This window comes from Saccoglossus kowalevskii, chromosome 20, assembly GCF_978046115.1.
Source record: "Saccoglossus kowalevskii chromosome 20, keSacKowa6.1, whole genome shotgun sequence".
In the NCBI taxonomy this organism is placed as follows: domain Eukaryota; kingdom Metazoa; phylum Hemichordata; class Enteropneusta; family Harrimaniidae; genus Saccoglossus; species Saccoglossus kowalevskii.
Window position 1 is genome coordinate 9,318,509 of NC_140660.1, and position 20,215 is coordinate 9,338,723.

At 39.2% G+C, this 20,215-nt stretch overlaps 1 protein-coding gene across 1 annotated transcript in view; it reads left to right on the forward strand.

The window, feature by feature from the left end:
* The window catches only part of LOC100376291 (uncharacterized), a 49,064-nt gene extending 33,484 nt beyond the window's left edge, over positions 1–15,580 (forward strand). Inside the window, exons 13-14 of the mRNA XM_085494608.1 lie at positions 8,799–9,367; positions 10,191–15,580. Coding sequence (XP_085350734.1) covers positions 8,799–9,367; positions 10,191–10,428 — 807 coding nt within the window. The 3' untranslated portion in view covers positions 10,429–15,580. The remainder of the gene's footprint in view (positions 1–8,798; positions 9,368–10,190) is intronic.
* Positions 15,581–20,215: the final 4,635 nt, after the last annotated feature.

Sequence of the window (20,215 nt, forward strand, 5' to 3'; positions counted from 1 at the left end):
TTTTGTTAGGACATTGGTCAAAATGGAATCCCCAAAGTCAAGTTGGGTTACCTCGGTGACTGCTGAAGGGAGAAGTACTGTAAAATACTTTATTTTCGCTTGGAATTAATTTTTTGCAATTTTCAGCGAAAGTAAATTGCAGCGAATATACCTCTTTTCCATTCAGCTCATCAAAAATTAGTGAAAATAAATTCCATACAAAACACCCAAAAAGTCTTTTCAGCCAAAAATAATTCCAGGTAAAATAAAGTATTATCCAGTATTCAAGACAAATTCAAGATTCTATGTGGCTGTGACCTCTGAAATCACAAACTGAACTGTTGTAGCACCTGATTTATTATTTTGAGGCTTTCTTTGTTTATAAAGTGAATTTCATTTTATTAGTCCCCGTTCAGGCGCAGCCTGAAAAGGGGACTAATAATTCAGGTTATGTCCATAATTCCGTCTCCAACATTTTCTCAGAAATTCTACAGCAGATATCAGTGAAACTTGGCAGGTTGATGAACATGTCCCCTCCGAGTATGCACGTAATTTTTTTTCCAGATCTGAAAATCCCAAGTGGGTCTTTTTCATGATTTTATCAAAAATTGCCTCTCCCGGCAACATTGACAAAACGTCTGCGCATGCTCAGAATAAATTAATTACTGTAAAATACTTTATTTTTGCTTGCAACATTTTTTTGCTATTTTCGCTGAAGGAATGTTTCAGTTAAAATAAAATCCAGCGAATATACCCTTTTCTTATATTTTACAGTCAACTTGTCAAAAATCAATGAAAATAAATTCAATACAAAACACCCAGAAAAAGTCTTTTCAGCGAATGATAATTCCAGCTGAAATAAAATATTTTACAGTAGATTAGATCTGTGAGTAAGGCTGCTGTTATTACGGCACGTGATTTCTCCATTGCGTGCAATTTATTATAGTACTGTTTATACATGTATTCTGTTCGGCTCAGTGGTCTCATTCACTCGTTACTAGAAGAACTAGTAACTTTATTTGATTTCAAGAACTTCAAGAAGGCGGCATACGAGACGTGTTTGCAAAGGTAAGTTTTCCAGTTTATTGGGGTACGATTGGTGTACATTTCGTGACGTACGGACGTGAATATTATGATGATTGCCAGCTTTATATTCTTGTGAAAAACCAAAAAACGCAAACAATTGTCTCTAATCTACGAAACTAGTTTGTGAATTGTATACCCTGTCAAATTATTGTACACGAACGATTAATTCACGAGGACATAGTTTTCAAGTACCGGTAAATCGTTTTCCGGTCTTTTGCTTGTGTAGCGATTTCCGAAATATTCACAACTCGGGGGGGGGGGGGGGAATTTCCCTGTGTCGATCAATTTATTCATCATATAATAGCAGGTTGCCTATGATTATATTCGTATTTTTTATGTTGTGAGCATTGAACTGTTAGTTGCAATGAAGATTTTGGCGATCTTGTGCGATTCAACATGGCGGATGTACAGTGACAACACGTGTATGGACGGTCGGTCGAGCAGTCTGCAACGGACCACAGTCTGTGAACGGACCGTGAAATCGCCCGTTTTTTCGGCAGTTTTTTTTTTTAATGTTTTGGATATTTCATTCACTCCTGATGCCTAAAAGAGTCTAATTTATATTTTACCGTAGTCATTGACACATATTCAAGAGTATCATGTTTATTGTGAATAGCGTGAATGGGTAAGCTTCGTTTCGACAATGGGCTGTTATTTCTGTGAACAATGTTAAATTATTCTTTGAATGCTCAGTTTATTTTTTGAAAACAACTAATTTTTCGATTTAAAAAAAATCATGCCGTTTTCCCCGTCAAAATCAAAGCATAAAGATCTTGCTAAACATCGGTGAATCCCCTGTTGCGTTCACCACGAGGTCACTGAGCCGTCATTAACATATTTAAATGACCACGTGTACTGAAATAACATGGCGGATATCGCATCACATTTACATTCGACCGAAATCATTCGTTTACGATGAAACTAAGTTGAATATTACTTCCAATTCATAAAAATTCAACGAATTATTTTTTTGTGCGTATTATAATCATTACTGAATAATAATAAACAATTGCAATACTTCGAAAACAAGTAAGTTATTCACTTGCGAAACACAGAATGACCAGATTGTGCTACCGTGATCATTTGCTACCGGTACTAACAACCATGGAACTATAAACCCCTCCATGTAACAACTAAGCAATGTATTCGTGTTTGTATTTATTCGAAACTTCTTTTAGAAAATACTTTACTTTTCGTAAACTTTACTGAATTTTTGGGGGGATTCAATTCCAACATTTCGCGATGCCAAACCAAAGGCCTTTCACTCTTTGAGTGTGACACCTAAACCAGAAGTTTTATGGTGTATAAACTGGCACTAAATGAAAAAGCCGTTGAACCTTATTCAAATTTATAAGTACATGTTATTATGTATTTAATTATGAAAACTGACTAAATTAAATGTGATCTTATTTTTAATTTGAACAGAATTATGATTTATATCGGTAATGACGTTTTCATCCAATATTATTTGTGCAATTGTTAAAATTCCTACCTACACATTTATTGTTTTTGTTTCTGTTGCCCTGAAATAGACATTTGTAAAAAAAAAAAAATTAAAAATCATGCTTGATTCAAATTCAAAAAAAAAAGATGTAGCCTTGTAGCCCCTTCCTGTTATCTGTTTCCAACTTCTTCCAGAGTAAAACTGGTGAAGCCATGTAATTGCCATACAATCATCAACTGTGGGAAAACTTATATGTTATTGAAATCTTTATTTTGTTGTCTGTGAATTAATATAATATTTGAAATGGTGTAATGGTGCAAAATATTCTCAAGCAATTGGTTTTCTGGTGGCACTACACTGTGCATTTATGCATGATCTCAGCTTTATACTAAGTGATGATGGTGGTTGAAATGGAAAACTGAATACAAAAATCCAGTAACATCTCAAACGAATTTCCGTCTGCTGTGAATGCATGTTTCGTTACATCAAATAAATAACCCAATTTTATTGAATGTATCCAAAAACATGGTACCAATGATCTGAAATTTCAGGAGTGCTCGCTGAAGGTTTATCAATCTTGCTTATTGTCTTGTTCTTTACCAATCCTGCATTTCAGTTACTAGAATTTATACTAAAAAAAAATAGTTTCTGTTTTTCTTCTAATAATTCGGCCACTCTCAAAAACAAATATTTTTCCATGGTCGAAATGCAAGAAGAATACAAAACTACTGTGATTGCATAGCGATACCTGTAGGGCCATTGTCAATTAGTTCGCCTGATCAACACAGCGTTATGCATAGGGCTGATATTGAATCACAGAGAGTAAAATCTTGTGATACTAATCTCTAGAACCGCTCAGATTGGTACATATGTCTTATGAACCCACATGTGTATATCTTTAACAATACTCATTTTAAACTTTTTTTTTTACAGTGGTGCTGTGAACTGCTTCAATTTTGCAAGGCAATTTTTTCTGGGTTCCTACAACATGGAGTGTCAGGGACTTTATTGAAATTTCATAGAATCCTGAATATATCTAGAAGTGAAAATTAAATGGTTTACAGTATTTTATACCCATTAATAATGATGAAATGCAATAATATCACTGCACTAAAAAGACTTCAAACAATTATTGTTACTTCTCCATTGAAGGTTATGAGCAGACCAACCTTTACTGGCTTCCTTAATTATTACATGTACTTGCTCTGAAAACATAGCTTTTACAATTGTTTAAATTAACAGATGTTGTTCTATGTACAATGAATACATTTTAAATGATAAACCTTACTGTATTAATAAAAAATTGTATTTGACAACATGAGAATGATTCTGATGCCCAGTGGTGATGTTGAAACAAACCCAGGTCCTGGTAATATACTAAGACCTGATTAACAAAGAAGTCATGTACATCAAGATTCACTCAGATTTATGAATGCAGTTTCTTGAGCAAGTATACATGTATGACAAATAGTTTTGTTGCACTTGTGTACTCTGAGATTCTGAACATGGGTCAGTGGAAGTTTTTAGTTGTCACTACAAAACTAGATTATGGGAAATCACTTTATGATGAGTTGTACCCACATAGAGTACATATTCATTCACCTGTTTGCAGATGTTCCTTGTACTACTTTATAATCAAATAATGGGGACTGTGACATTTCATGTCTTGTCAAATTTCATTTTCAAAACCTTTAGTAAGATCACCTGTTGCATCATGGAAATTAGCATAATTAGTTGCATCGCACACCACTCTGGACCCAGAGGACACACCACTCTGGACCCAGAGGACACACCACTCTGGACCCAGAGGACACACCACTCTGGACCCAGAGGACACACCACTCTAGACCCAGAGGACACACCACTCTGCACCCAGAGGACACACCACTCTGCACCCAGAGTACACACCACTCTGCACCCAGAGGACACACCACTCTGCACCCAGAGGACACACCACACTGCACCCAGAGGACACACCACTCTGGACCCAGAGGACACACCACTCTGGACCCAGAGGACACACCACTCTGGACGCAGAGGACACACCACTCTGGACCCAGAGGACACACCACTCTGGACCCAGAGGACACACCACTCTGGACCCAGAGGACACACCACTCTGGACCCAGAGGACACACCACTCTGGACCCAGAGGACACACCACTCTGGACCCAGAGGACACACCACTCTGGACCCAGAGGACACACCACTCTGGACCCAGAGGACACACCACTCTGGACCCAGAGGACACACCACTCTGGACCCAGAGGACACACCACTCTGGACCCAGAGGACACACCACTCTGCACCCAGAGGACACACCACTCTGCACCCAGAGGACACACCACTCTGCACCCAGAGGACACACCACTCTGGACCCAGAGGACACACCACTCTGGACCCAGAGGACACACCACTCTGGACCCAGAGGACACACCACTCTGGACCCAGAGGACACACCACTCTGGACCCAGAGGACACACCACTCTGGACCCAGAGGACACACCACTCTGGACCCAGAGGACACACCACTCTGGACCCAGAGGACACACCACTCTGCACCCAGAGGACACACCACTCTGGACCCAGAGGACACACCACTCTGGACCCAGAGGACACACCACTCTGCACCCAGAGGACACACCACTCTGAACCCAGAGGACACACCACTCTTGACCCAGAGGACACACCACTCTGCACCCAGAGGACACACCACTCTGCACCCAGAGGACACACCACTCTGCACCCAGAGGACACACCACTCTGCACCCAGAGGACACACCACTCTGCACCCAGAGGACACACCACTCTGGACCCAGAGGACACACCACTCTGGACCCAGAGGACACACCACTCTGGACCCAGAGGACACACCACTCTGGACCCAGAGGGCACACCACTCTGGACCCAGAGGACACACCACTCTGGACCCAGAGGACACACCACTCTGCACCCAGAGGACACACCACACTGCACCCAGAGGACACACCACTCTGGACCCAGAGGACACACCACTCTGGACCCAGAGGACACACCACTCTGGACCCAGAGGACACACCACTCTGGACCCAGAGGACACACCACTCTGCACCCAGAGGACACACCACACTGCACCCAGAGGACACACAACTCTGGACCCAGAGGACACACCACTCTGGACCCAGAGGACACACCACTCTGGACCCAGAGGACACACCATTCTGGACCCAGAGGACACACCACTCTGGACCCAGAGGACACACCACTCTGGACCCAGAGGACACACCACTCTGGACCCAGAGGACACACCACTCTGGACCCAGAGGACACACCACTCTGGACCCAGAGGACACACCACTCTGGACCCAGAGGACACACCACTCTGGACCCAGAGGACACACCACTCTGGACCCAGAGGACACACCACTCTGGACCCAGAGGACACACCACTCTGGGCCCAGAGGACACACCACTCTGGACCCAGAGGACACACCACTCTGGACCCAGAGGACACACCACTCTGGACCCAGAGGACACACCACTCTGGACCCAGAGGACACACCACTCTGGACCCAGAGGACACACCACTCTGGACACAGAGGACACACCACTCTGCACTCAGAGGACACACCACTCTGCACTCAGAGGACACACCACTCTGGACGCAGAGGACACACCACTCTGGACGCAGAGGACACACCACTCTTGACCCAGAGGACACACCACTCTTGACCCAGAGGACACACCACTCTTGACCCAGAGGACACACCACTCTTGATCCAGAGGACACACCACTCTTGACCCAGAGGACACACCACTCTTGACCCAGAGGACACACCACTCTGGACCCAGAGGACACACCACTCTGGACCCAGAGGACACACCACTCTTGACCCAGAGGACACACCACTCTTGATCCAGAGGACACACCACTCTTGACCCAGAGGACACACCACTCTTGACCCAGAGGACACACCACTCTGGACCCAGAGGACACACCACTCTGGACCCAGAGGACACACCACTCTGGACCCAGAGGACACACCACTCTGGACCCAGAGGACACACCACTCTGGACCCAGAGGACACACCACTCTGGACCCAGAGGACACACCACTCTGGACCCAGAGGACACACCACTCTGGACCCAGAGGACACACCACTCTGGACCCAGAGGACACACCACTCTGCACCCAGAGGACACACCACTCTGCACCCAGAGGACACACCACTCTGCACCCAGAGGACACACCACTCTGGACCCAGAGGACACACCACTCTGGACCCAGAGGACACACCACTCTGGACCCAGAGGACACACCACTCTGGACCCAGAGGACACACCACTCTGGACCCAGAGGACACACCACTCTGGACCCAGAGGACACACCACTCTGGACCCAGAGGACACACCACTCTGGACCCAGAGGACACACCACTCTGGACCCAGAGGACACACCACTCTGGACCCAGAGGACACACCACTCTGGACCCAGAGGACACACCACTCTGAACCCAGAGGACACACCACTCTTGACCCAGAGGACACACCACTCTTGACCCAGAGGACACACCACTCTGCACCCAGAGGACACACCACTCTGCACCCAGAGGACACACCACTCTGCACCCAGAGGACACACCACTCTGCACCCAGAGGACACACCACTCTGGACCCAGAGGACACACCACTCTGGACCCAGAGGACACACCACTCTGGACCCAGAGGACACACCACTCTGGACCCAGAGGACACACCACTCTGGACCCAGAGGGCACACCACTCTGGACCCAGAGGACACACCACTCTGGACCCAGAGGACACACCACTCTGCACCCAGAGGACACACCACACTGCACCCAGAGGACACACCACTCTGGACCCAGAGGACACACCACTCTGGACCCAGAGGACACACCACTCTGGACCCAGAGGACACACCACTCTGGACCCAGAGGACACACCACTCTGCACCCAGAGGACACACCACACTGCACCCAGAGGACACACAACTCTGGACCCAGAGGACACACCACTCTGGACCCAGAGGACACACCACTCTGGACCCAGAGGACACACCATTCTGGACCCAGAGGACACACCACTCTGGACCCAGAGGACACACCACTCTGGACCCAGAGGACACACCACTCTGGACCCAGAGGACACACCACTCTGGACCCAGAGGACACACCACTCTGGACCCAGAGGACACACCACTCTGGACCCAGAGGACACACCACTCTGGACCCAGAGGACACACCACTCTGGACCCAGAGGACACACCACTCTGGACCCAGAGGACACACCACTCTGGGCCCAGAGGACACACCACTCTGGACCCAGAGGACACACCACTCTGGACCCAGAGGACACACCACTCTGGACCCAGAGGACACACCACTCTGGACCCAGAGGACACACCACTCTGGACCCAGAGGACACACCACTCTGGACACAGAGGACACACCACTCTGCACTCAGAGGACACACCACTCTGCACTCAGAGGACACACCACTCTGGACGCAGAGGACACACCACTCTGGACGCAGAGGACACACCACTCTTGACCCAGAGGACACACCACTCTTGACCCAGAGGACACACCACTCTTGACCCAGAGGACACACCACTCTTGATCCAGAGGACACACCACTCTTGACCCAGAGGACACACCACTCTTGACCCAGAGGACACACCACTCTGGACCCAGAGGACACACCACTCTGGACCCAGAGGACACACCAATCTGGACCCAGAGGACACACCAATCTGGACCCAGAGGACACACCAATCTGGACCAAAAAGCAATATACATCTTGGGCTTCTCCATTTAAGCCTAATCTCACAACAAATTTGCTTTCTGGATTAAAATTACAATGGATAACAAAAGATAGATTAACATTGTAAACAACATAAACAATAGTGTCCCATAATTCATTGGTGCAATCCGTGGGTTTTCCAGGTTCCCCTTGAAATATCACTAGACAGCATTGTGTGGCATTAGTAAATGACATCATCTATATGGAAGGGTTAATACTATGTGACTCCAACTGATGCTCATATACAGCACCTAATCACCTAGCTTCACGTCACAGCATGTCTTCCCCTTGGCCACCTGACATGTATGCTTAATAACCAAACTTATTATGTACAGAGAGCATAAAGCCCGTTCAAGCTGATCCACACCACACAGCAAAGTCATAAGGGCAATGACCCCTCAGATCTGACTGGTGAGACTGAATGGTGCAGCTTAATTATTTTGTTGTTAATTAATACATTTTTGTTAATTTCTTGTATTTCATCAGGAAGAGACAATGCTTCTGAGAGAAGAATTGAAGAGAGAAATTAAAGAAAAACAAGACAAAGATGAAGCATATGTGAGTCTGCTAAAACAGGTTGAGAATTCTAACATGTCACTGAGAATGCCAGAAAGCATCAATAACAACAACGCCCCAGCAGCCAATCCTTTTGAAAACATGTTTATAAACCCGTATGTTGACGAAGCACGAGAGTTACGTAGACAACACGAAGTAGTAACTAGGGGAATCCACTACAATATGCACAGTCCCCGATCGATCCCACCACCAATCCCACCACCGCGCCCACGCCCTGGTTACGTGATGCCAATGGTGCCACCAACAACACCAGACCTGCTACCAGAGTGCTTTGGAGCTGCAGCGGCATCCGCTCCCTTACCGCCACCAATGCGTCCGACTGTATTACCACAAGCCAAACTAGCTGCTGTCAAGAACGAAACACGTACCGCTGCTGATGCAGCTGATCAGAGTGACAGTGATGTGTATGATGAACCCGACGCTGTGACTCCACAAGAAACGGTCACAATACAAGTTGACGGGCACGTTCCAGAAGAAAGGTACAAATTTCTAACTCATCAGTAAGATGCATTAGTAATCCTTGGAGATTTAAATCTTACTTGTAACTTACTTCGTAAATAAGAAAAGTGGTTAGCAAACTTTTACATATTACTGCCATAGACCCAAACACAAAAGTGGTGGAGTCAAAAAATTGGTAAATCTGAAACAGTTCTAAACTTCTAATTTTATAAAAAAGTATTTCTGACCTCTCTTATTTTGTTTGGCTTCAGTTTATATGAGGATATCCGAGAATTCACAGTCAATTTTTCCCAATTTATATTCATCCAAACACATTCGTCCCAATTTATTTTCATCCTAATTCTCATTCGTTTTAAAAAGGTTTCGTCCCATTGCCCTTGTACAGCCTTAGCATGTGCAGGGGGTTGTCGATTTCTACGTTAGCGTGCAATGAGTTGTCAATTTCAACGTACATGTACATGTGTGCTTTTACCATGTTTACCATTGTTTGGCACATTAATTATACTATAATCATGAAATTATATTGATAGGTTTCTATTTTTGTCATGCTCTGTAGTGCTTCTGCATCCAAGAAAAACATTGAAAAGTGTTCACATGTAACGTCCAAACCTTGAACATGGCAATGTTGGTGACATAGCTTACTTACCACGTTTAGGGGAAAATTTGGCTTTTGAACATTTGAACGAGTGTTGATAAGTTTCGGCAAATTTTATTGTTGTTAGTGCTATTTGTATAATATTGTGAAGTTTCAAATTTCAAAAAAATCAGATGAACTTGAGAAATCTAGTTGCCACCAAGATGTCTTGAAAACCTCACTGATCCATTAATTATTGTCTCTTTTAGAGATGACGTTGCTACTGAATTCCACGATGCGCAAGAATTCCCCGCTGACAGGGCTGCTAGATGGTGCCCAGAATGCAATCTTCTCTTTCCTCCTTCGTGTCCTTCTGATACATTTGAGCAGCACGTACAGAGTCACTTTGGACGGGTATGTCCGATGTGTCGCAAACAGTTCCCGAAAGACTCGTGTGATCAGGACGCGTTTGAAAACCACGTGCAGACTCATTTTGAACGGGAATAAATCAAAGTGAAGAAAATTTAAATTTAATTTTTTTTTAAATTTAAATTTTCTTCACTTTGGAAACGTTTCCAACTCGTATATAATTTGATGACTCATGAAAAAAAATTTTGTTTTCGCAGCTTACTCTAGATTTTTGCTTTTGACATGCAACTTATTTTCTGTTCTCAATTTTTTTTTTTTTTTCGTGCAGACTTTAAAAAAATGTGATTTCTAGTGAAATGTTCACCTCAACATAAATTATTTCTTTTGCTATTCTCCTTTGCAGTCTTTTATCACTAAGCTAGGTAGTCGCCAGGGAGCGCCCCTACTAGTTTGACCAGGGAGAGTGTGATTTTACCTGCCAATTGTTATTTTCCACTAAATTTATCTCATTATTGATAGGACAACCAATGGAATTGAATTGTAATTCAAAACATGTCTGAATTCTATTATATCTTTATTTTAGTTTGCTTTTATTCATGACTTAACATTTGCAAATCAGTTAATCATTTCAACATCCAGAAAAATTATTATAATCAATTCTAATCAATTTTGTGCCTATATCAAGAAAATATAGCAACTGAATTTATGGTTTTTTGTTTTTCTTTTAATTCAGCATTGAACTAAATTCATATTTTCTTTCATTTGGTGGCCATATACTGTTATAAACCTACAATAAATGTCAAAAAGTAATATTCAGTCAATGTTTATCTTCATCTTTTGCATGTTCCAATATCTATTTTCAATTTATCACTTTTTTGAAAATGGTGAAACGTTAATTACAGTTTTTCAGAAGTAAAAATTAAAATTTGATAAGGCTCTTTAGACCATTTAATCAAAGGAATGGATTACGAATATATTATCCACAGTTTCCTCCTGTTATGGGTCTTCTAAAAATTGTTACAAATTAAAATGATTTGGTTTTTACAAAATTTACAAATAGTAAAACTAACCACATATATGAAGAAATCAACTTTATTAATCAAAACTTTTTGTTTTTATTGGTTTATTCTTTAGTTGTTTTGCTTATGTCATATTACTTCATATTTACATATTTTATTAATTTTGCCAATATTGACTGTTAATTAAGTGTTATATTTAAGTGAATAGAGTTTGGTTTGATTATAGTTTAACATTTAGCAAGCTTGGATTGAACTAACTTAGATTGCTGTGCAGAGTAATCGTCTAAATTTATCCTATATTAATAACATTGGTAAATACTACTAAGAATAAGTTGACAATTATACCTGCTTTGAGACTGCTTTAAGTTTTTATGCAAAGGCAATGTCAGCTTGGATGTTAATTAATTTACGCATAAATTGTAATGTACTGACCTTTAATATCAGGCTTATCCCCTAATCGTTTGATAATGCCTCATGGTGTGATAGTGCTGTATTCTCGAACAGAGAAGCATCAAATACTACATAATATGTATAATAATTTACATAGTGTTTATGATATTCAATAACCTGCAAAATATCAGGTTTCAGATATTGACAACTGTCAACAAATGTCACAAGTGGTAATATGTATAATTTATATGCATAACAATATTTTTCAAAAACTTTCGTTGTATTCTCGAGAGCGAACATCCGGGGATTTTCACCGTCTGGCAACCATCTTGAGAGGCCGAAAAACTCAGAAAACTGGATTTGAGATAACCCCTAGGTGTGCAACATATATCTATATATTTTGTTGTTCGCGTTTAAATTGAACTTCAGTTTGTGCTGTTTTCACCGGCTCTTCGACCGGCGTTCCACAGCAGCTCGTGCAGAGCCCATAGAAATACATGGTACAGTGGTGCATGTGATAGAAACGTAGAACATTCTATGATGTAGCTCCGCCCCCGAGAATACGTTGTTGTCTACATACTTTGTTTTATGCATAATTTTTGGGAATGCGTTGAATCGCAAAATTTGCATATCCTTTTAGATTTTTATTAAATTATCTATAACTAATAAATATTATTTTTTCTGTTTTCCAGTAATGTTCATAAATACTTGGATTATGGTTTTACAATTATGTTTATTTTTTCTTGCACCTCACCTCACCCCATTCCACCTCACCTCTCCCCAAATGGTTTGACCAGTTATTTCTTCAGACATGATTATACTATTTACAAGTGAGTAGTGGAGTAACATCGTCAGGGTGAGTTATTTTATATATTTTAATTTTAGTGTTTTGAAGTGAGAATTGATGTTTGGATCCAATGGCACATGACTCAGTGTTTCCCTGTAAAATGTTATTCCTTTTCGTTATTGACGTTCTGTGGCATTCTGGGAAGACCTGTGTCAAATAATATTGTAAACTATTTTGCTGATATAAATTTACCTATATGAGTTTCGGGCTTTCATAAGAATGAAATTAGATGAGTGTCATTTTGACTTTGTTGTTTTAAAGTTGCACTTATTGGGTTCTTAGGACTATTATATGAAGTATGGGATAGTCTGAATTTGTGAGCATTGCCAGAGAAAAGAAGGATTTGAATTACTGCTGGTGAAAGTAATTCAAATCAGAATCAAATCTTTGTGAATTCACATGTCGAAAGAAACAAGGATTTGAATTACTATTGATGGCAGTAATTCAAATCAGAATCAAATCTTTGTGAATTCACATGTCGAAAAAAACAAGGATTTGAATTACTGTTGATGGCAGTAATTCAGATCAGAATCAAATCTTTGTGAATTCACATGTAGAAAAAAACAAGGATTTGAATTACTGTTGATGGCAGTAATTCAGATCAGAATCAAATCTTTGTGAATTCACATGTAGAAAAAAACAAGGATTTGAATTACTGTTGATGGCAGTAATTCAGATCAGAATCAAATCTTTGTGAATTCACATGTAGAAAAAACAAATATCTGAATTACTGCTGATGGCAGTAATTCAAATCAGAATCAAATCTTTGTGAATTCACATGTAAAAAAACAAATATCTGAATTACTGCTGATGGCAGTAATTCAGATCAGAATCAAATCTTTGTGAATTCACATGTAGAAAAAACAAATATCTGAATTACTGCTGATGGCAGTAATTCAAATCAGAATCAAATCTTTGTGAATTCACATGTAAAAAAACAAATATCTGAATTACTGCTGATGGCAGTAATTCAGATCAGAATCAAATCTTTGTGAATTCACATGTAGAAAAAACAAATATCTGAATTACTGCTGATGGCAGTAATTCAAAACAGAATCAAATCTTTGTGAATTCACATGTAGAAAAAAACAAGGATTTGAATTACTGTTGATGGCAGTAATTCAGATCAGAATCAAATCTTTGTGAATTCACATGTAGAAAAAAACAAGGATTTGAATTACTGTTGATGGTAGTAATTCAGATCAGAATCAAATCTTTGTGAATTCACATGTAGAAAAAAACAAGGATTTGAATTACTGTTGATGGTAGTAATTCAGATCAGAATCAAATCTTTGTGAATTCACATGTATTGTGTCTCTTAGAATACAAAAATGGGTAGCCTAATTGATGGCTAGCATTTAGACATGCTGACAATTGACGGCGATATTTCTTACGATTTATATAAATTCAGACCGAATATAGTGTTACCTAAATAGTCCCAAGGCTTGTGTAACTTTGAATACACAGTCAGCTGGCGTACAAGTGATAATAAAATAAATGCAATCAATTAACCGATATTACTATATGGGGCAGCCATTCTGAATATGTCTTGAAACTAAAGAAAGCAGAACAAGTTTTTCAGATTCTTACAAATCAGGGAAATAAAAAATACCAAGCATTCACAACCAAATGATCTGTTGGGGTAATATTAAGCCAACAAATTCATCTGAATTCATTGTTTTTGTTTGAAAAATTCTTTTGTATATGAACACAAAATGACATAAAAACCTGGAACACTTTCCTGGGTTATTTGAAACCAAAATTATCTGTCAATGGTAAGAAGCTAATTAGTGACAAAATAATTAGTCTTAAATGATAATTTTGGTTTCAAATACCCCAGGAAAGTGTTCTTCGTGTAATCCGGTGTTCATATGCATGGGATTTTACACGCCAAAAAAACAAAAATATGGGCTTAAAATTATATATGGTCATTTGGGTGTGAAAGTTTTGTATTTTTTCTCTGTAGGAATCTGAAAAACCTGTTATTTGGCTTAATTGGTTTTTAAACCATATTCAAGACGGCTGCCCCCATATAGTAAATATCTATCGAGAGATTAATCACATTTATTTGATTATCACTTGCATGCCAGCTGACTGTGTTTGAAGAGACCTGCTTTATGAAAATTATTCTCGTGTGAAAAATAAAGTTTCGTATGAGTTGCATTTCTTTGAAGTCTGAAATTCACATGGGTATGAATTGTTAAAGAGTCGCAAGTAACACTTTTAACATATTTTTCTTTAGTGCATGTAATATCAAGCCGAACTGACCTTTGTTTTAATACCAGATGAGTAAACCTTTTCGCCATTTTTGCTATGTCGGTGAGTCACTTCATAGTGTTATTAGGTAACACAACTTTTGCAAATGACGAAACGTTTGGTCAAAAATTGTGCGAGACGCTCACAAAATGTGTCTTCATTGAACGCACATTTGTTATCAGGTCACATAGATTATAGTTGTAATAATGGCATGTCAATAACTTGAAATGTTTTTTATATTTTATTTGCCTCTAAACTATGTTCACAATGTATGTACTTGATAACACAAAGGTCATTTTACCTCGTAATTACATGAATTGAAAAAAAATTATGAAAAATACACTTTTAAGTCGCTGTAAAGCCAGTGGTTCCAACGCTGTGTACTGTAAACCGCTTATTTTTCACTGCTTGTAATTTTGACGCTTACCGGATATTTTGTCTTTTGTGACGAAATGATGCGAAAGTCATAGCACTCAGGTCACAGGACCCGAAAAAAATTGTCATTGCTACAAATTTCATGATTTTCACGTACTCTGAATTCATGAAAATTTCTCGCTTGTGAAAATAAAGCAGTTTACAGTAGGATGATATATATTCATTTGCGTTTATTTTTTTTTTCTTCGATACTAGTATTTTATTTTATCCTAATGTTATGTAAACTTATATGATTGTTCTGACTTCCAAATCTATTTGATTTGAGATTTCCAGATTTTTAGTGAGTGTATCATCTGTAATGTGTGAAGTATGATTTGTAAATAAACAGAATATATAAATGGGATTACATTGTCTGTGTATTGATTTAACATTTTCACCACCAGACTTTCTCGCCCAAATTATTCTGTTCTTTTTTCTAAAATTCTGTAATACTTCTGGAAATGAGCCCTAATTTTGGAAGACAAAATTTGAATCAATTTATATTTTTTACTCAAAAGATTTGGTATTTTTGTGCAAATCTTTTGAAAGATAGTGCAGACAAACGGGACTATTTTGTCAATTTGTGAGATAAAGAGAGAACTGGTGGTGAAAAGGTTGTAGCATGTAAGGCTGTACAGTGATCTGTGTTAAGGAGTTTATTCCGTAATTGGAACCTGCTCTGATCAATGGCGTCACACAAAACTTGTAAAAGTTTGATTGGGTAAACATAAACGCACTCGCACAGTACGCCACTGCATCAACCTCTGCTGCGCGTCGGTGGATACTCTCACTGTACTGTCTTCGTGCATACTTTTCGGTATCCTCGTAATAACCTTATATTCATATAAGATAATACGTGAAAATTATCCTATTTATTTCATTTTTATAGTCCACTTTCATGACCCCCTAAAGGTCACACATCCTGGTGCTTTTGTTAGTATGACATCATCACAAACTTGGACAATTACTGTAAAATACTTTATTTTCGCTTGGAATTAATTTTTGCTATTTTCGCTGAAGGAATGATTCAGTGAAAATAAAATCCAGCGATTATACCTTTTTTCCTATATTTTACATTCAACTTGTCAAAAATCAGTGAAAATAAATTCCATACAAAACACCCATAATGTCTTTACAGGGAAAATTAATTCCAGCCAAAATAAAGTATTTCACAGTAGGTCATTTTAATGTTTCTTTTTGCTCCTAACGGAAGTATTTTACTCAAGTAGACAAAAAAAAATCAAGTCCATGAAATTTTGCTGAAATATCAATAAAAAAAATCATTTTTGATTTTGATACTAATGAATGTACCAGGATGTGACATTCAAAGGTCAAGAAAGTGACCTGAGGTACTGTGAAATACATTATTTTAGCTGGAATTAATTTTCGCTGAAAAGTGTTTTGTATGGAATTTATTTTCACTGATTTTCGATGAGTGGAATGTAAAATATATAAGTTATACTTGCTGGATTTTATTTTCACTGAATCATTCCTTCAGAGAAAATAGCGAAAATTAATTCCAAGCGAAAATAAAGAATTTTACAGTATTACAATTTATATTCATAAAGAGTTTACACATTCCAGGATGTACTCTAAACTGACAACAATCAATCAGTTTCTATTGTAATCTTGTAAAAATTGTTCGTCTTAGTCAAAGTGGTTTTACAAGTTAATTATGGGCTGGTGTTGGACGTTTGTTGATTTTACTTTTACAAGACATTGACCCCCCCCCCACCAAACCTGACACTACCCTAAGACACTTCTCACAATTCTGGGTTAAAATAACATTAAACCACTGAGCACCAAAGTCAACTGTTCATTCACAAAACAAAACCTGCATACATTATTTTCACATTTTTCTAAAATTTTTATCAAATGGAAATTATGTCAAAAAATATTCAAAATGTTACAGAAAATTACTGTATTTTGCTCTTTCAGCATAGACTTTTAATACGCAAATGACAGAAGTATATTTTTGGTCAAAATAAGTCGTACTTTTTCCCCACCCTCCCTGTTTTCATCACAAATTTACAAAATTATCCTGTTTATAGTCTGCACTTTTCTTCAGAAGATTTTGACAAAAAATAGCAAAATTTTTTGAGTAAAAACTGAAAATTTACTCAAATTTTGTCTGTTGGCTCCAAAATTAGGGTTCATTTTGGGACAAATATTGAAGAATATAAGAAAACGGACAGAATAATTTGGGCAGGAAAGTCTGGTGGTGAAAAGGTTAATAATCCAGTGCAAAATGTATGCGCTTCTAATGGAACAAATATGGTATAGGCAAAATGTTGGGTCGTCATTTCGTTTGAAAGAAATATGACACAAAACTTTTAAATTGGAAGATGTAACAACTGCATACTCCTAACATAGGTCAGTGACAAGGAAATGAACTGACATTTTAAATTTTAGTATCTAATTATGCGTGCTCATTCAAAAGAATTGAAATGAAGGTATTTGTTAAGCAGAAAGCACTGCATTCCACCGTCGTCTCCTAGGGCTGTGTCCACTCACTATCACCCATTGTCAACAATCACCCCCCCCCCCTTTCTCACTGGAAAAATAACACACACCTTTACATTCAGGTAGAAGACTACTTATGATTTTTAGGAACTTGATCATGAAATGCATGACACTGTTGATCATGGAACTATTATCCAATAACACCAATAGCATTATTATGTGTGTTACAGTGACGTACTTCGAGAAACTTGTCCTAATTTTTTTCAATAATCGCTATTTTTAGAACAATTCCATGGAACTGAAGAAAAATTGCTTTTTTTGACACCCAGATTTAAAACCCAGATTTTTGAAATAATTTAGATCAACAAAGTGGCCCATTATTTACCAGCCTACAATTTAAGATATGGCATAATATTGGAACCTACGGTAAAAGTTTTATAATACTGCCAAAATGGCCACTGTCCACTAAAACACAACCATCATTTTCTTGTAAATTAGGCTGATGACTTTTTTTAAATCAATAAATATCCTTATAATGACCGGAAATACAATACTGTGGAATACTTTATTTTCGCTGGAATTAATTTTCGCTGAAAAGGCTTTTTGGGCGTTTTGTATGGAATTAATTTTCACTGATTTTTGACAAGTTTAATGTGAAATATAGGAAGAAAAGTATATTCGCTGGATTTTATTTTCACGGAATCATCCCTTCAGCGAAAATAGCGAAAATAAATTCCAAGCGAAAATAAAGTATTCTGTATATACTGTATACCGGTATATGTAAATTACGGGTATTTGCATTTATGAGTATATACACTTCTACTTTATACTGATTCAAGCACAAATGAGAGTTTACCTAGTGTATTTGAGTGCAGTCACATGAGTGTAGTCGTGTACATTCTATGTTTGTTTAACTGATATGTCAACAAAATACTTCATGTGTTTAAAGTCATGCCATGGTAATTACACCCATAAGGTATATAATGAAATTTTTATTGACTGGATACAGCTTTTCGTGTCCTTGGGCTTGGTTGTATGGCTTACACGCCCTTGCAAGCTTGGGCGCCTCCAGCCCCCCCCCCCCCCCCCCCTGACCTAAGGCCGTAAAAGCCATATCCAATCTATAAAGATTATTATTCATCTATTAGGGGTCAACCATTAAAAATCATGGGAGGGGGGTTATTTAAAATCAACTCAAGGTAGACACCAAGGAAAAAATATGCTTGCACAGTGTTGTAGGGAACACAATTTGGCACATTCCAATATCACATATTAAGTTAGTTTGATCAGAGTGAACTCAACCCACATTTTCAACTTTACGATCGAACTAACCGTTTCTAATTCTATTTAACTGTGGCAAATTTGCGACCAACATTTTCAACTTTCCAATTAACTTTTGCAACTTTCCAAGACAATTTTCAGCCCTATTTTTTTCTACTTTCCAGCAAACCTTTGTAACTTGACATTCAATTTTTGTTGACTTTTTACCTTACTTCTGTAACTTTGTAAACCAACATTTTCAACATCCCAGCTTTCAAGCTGACTTTCAAGTTGGGTTTTGCAAATTTTTTTACTTTTCACTTTCTTGATTTCCTGGCTTCTATTTTCAACTTTGCAATCAACTGTTCTGAATTTTCGCAATTCAACCAACATCTTTGGCTGGTTCCCGCCTCAGTGTCATGGTGTACCAAGCCACAAGAGGGCCGGTAACTAGTAATGAATCCGGCATTCTGATTGGTTCGTCACTTTCTCATTGCTTGTTCTATTTCCCTTGGTTACCTGACGGCAGCGCTTACGCTCGTGGCCGTTCAGGGGTTTCTTTTTACTTTCGAAAATTGGGTGAATAAAAAACTGTTTCTTTTGTTATAAATTTTCACAGAAACAGCGAGGAATGTCAGAAACATCTCAAATGTGTAAATCTAAGCAGGCAGTATGTTTGAGCATGGCTTTATTGTAGTATTACAGACACGTTTACGCAAAACGAAACTTGGAATGTTTTCAAATTACGTCACTCAGTCACATGCCTTCCGGCCGGAAAACCGCCCCAAATGGAACAATATGGCGATTACTAGTTACCTGCGTCCTACCTACCATTCGCAAAGGATGCCGAGAACCAGCGAACCAACATCTCTGACTCTCTAGAAAATTTTTGCAACTTTGGAAACGAACGTTTCCGACTCTTCACCAAAATTTTGTCTCCAGCTGAATTTCTTTGCCTATACATGCAGCAAATACAGAGTTCAACTGAAAGGACTCTCCCACATGAAACTGTGAGGGCGCCAGACTTATGAAAAAAGGTCTGCAGTCTACTGCACTCATTTATATCTCGCACCCAAAGATAAAATAAGAGAGTTGAATACATTACCCGGTTAATATTACAACTTGTTTTCAACGTTGTAACTGCGGATCGCAAGTTAGCGGTGATTACTGAGTGTCATTTTTTTCAGACACTTACATCAGGAGTGAGAGTATATAATAAATTACATTTTAAAAAACATTTTTTTTCCCATTGAAAAAGAAAATGCAACAATGAAGA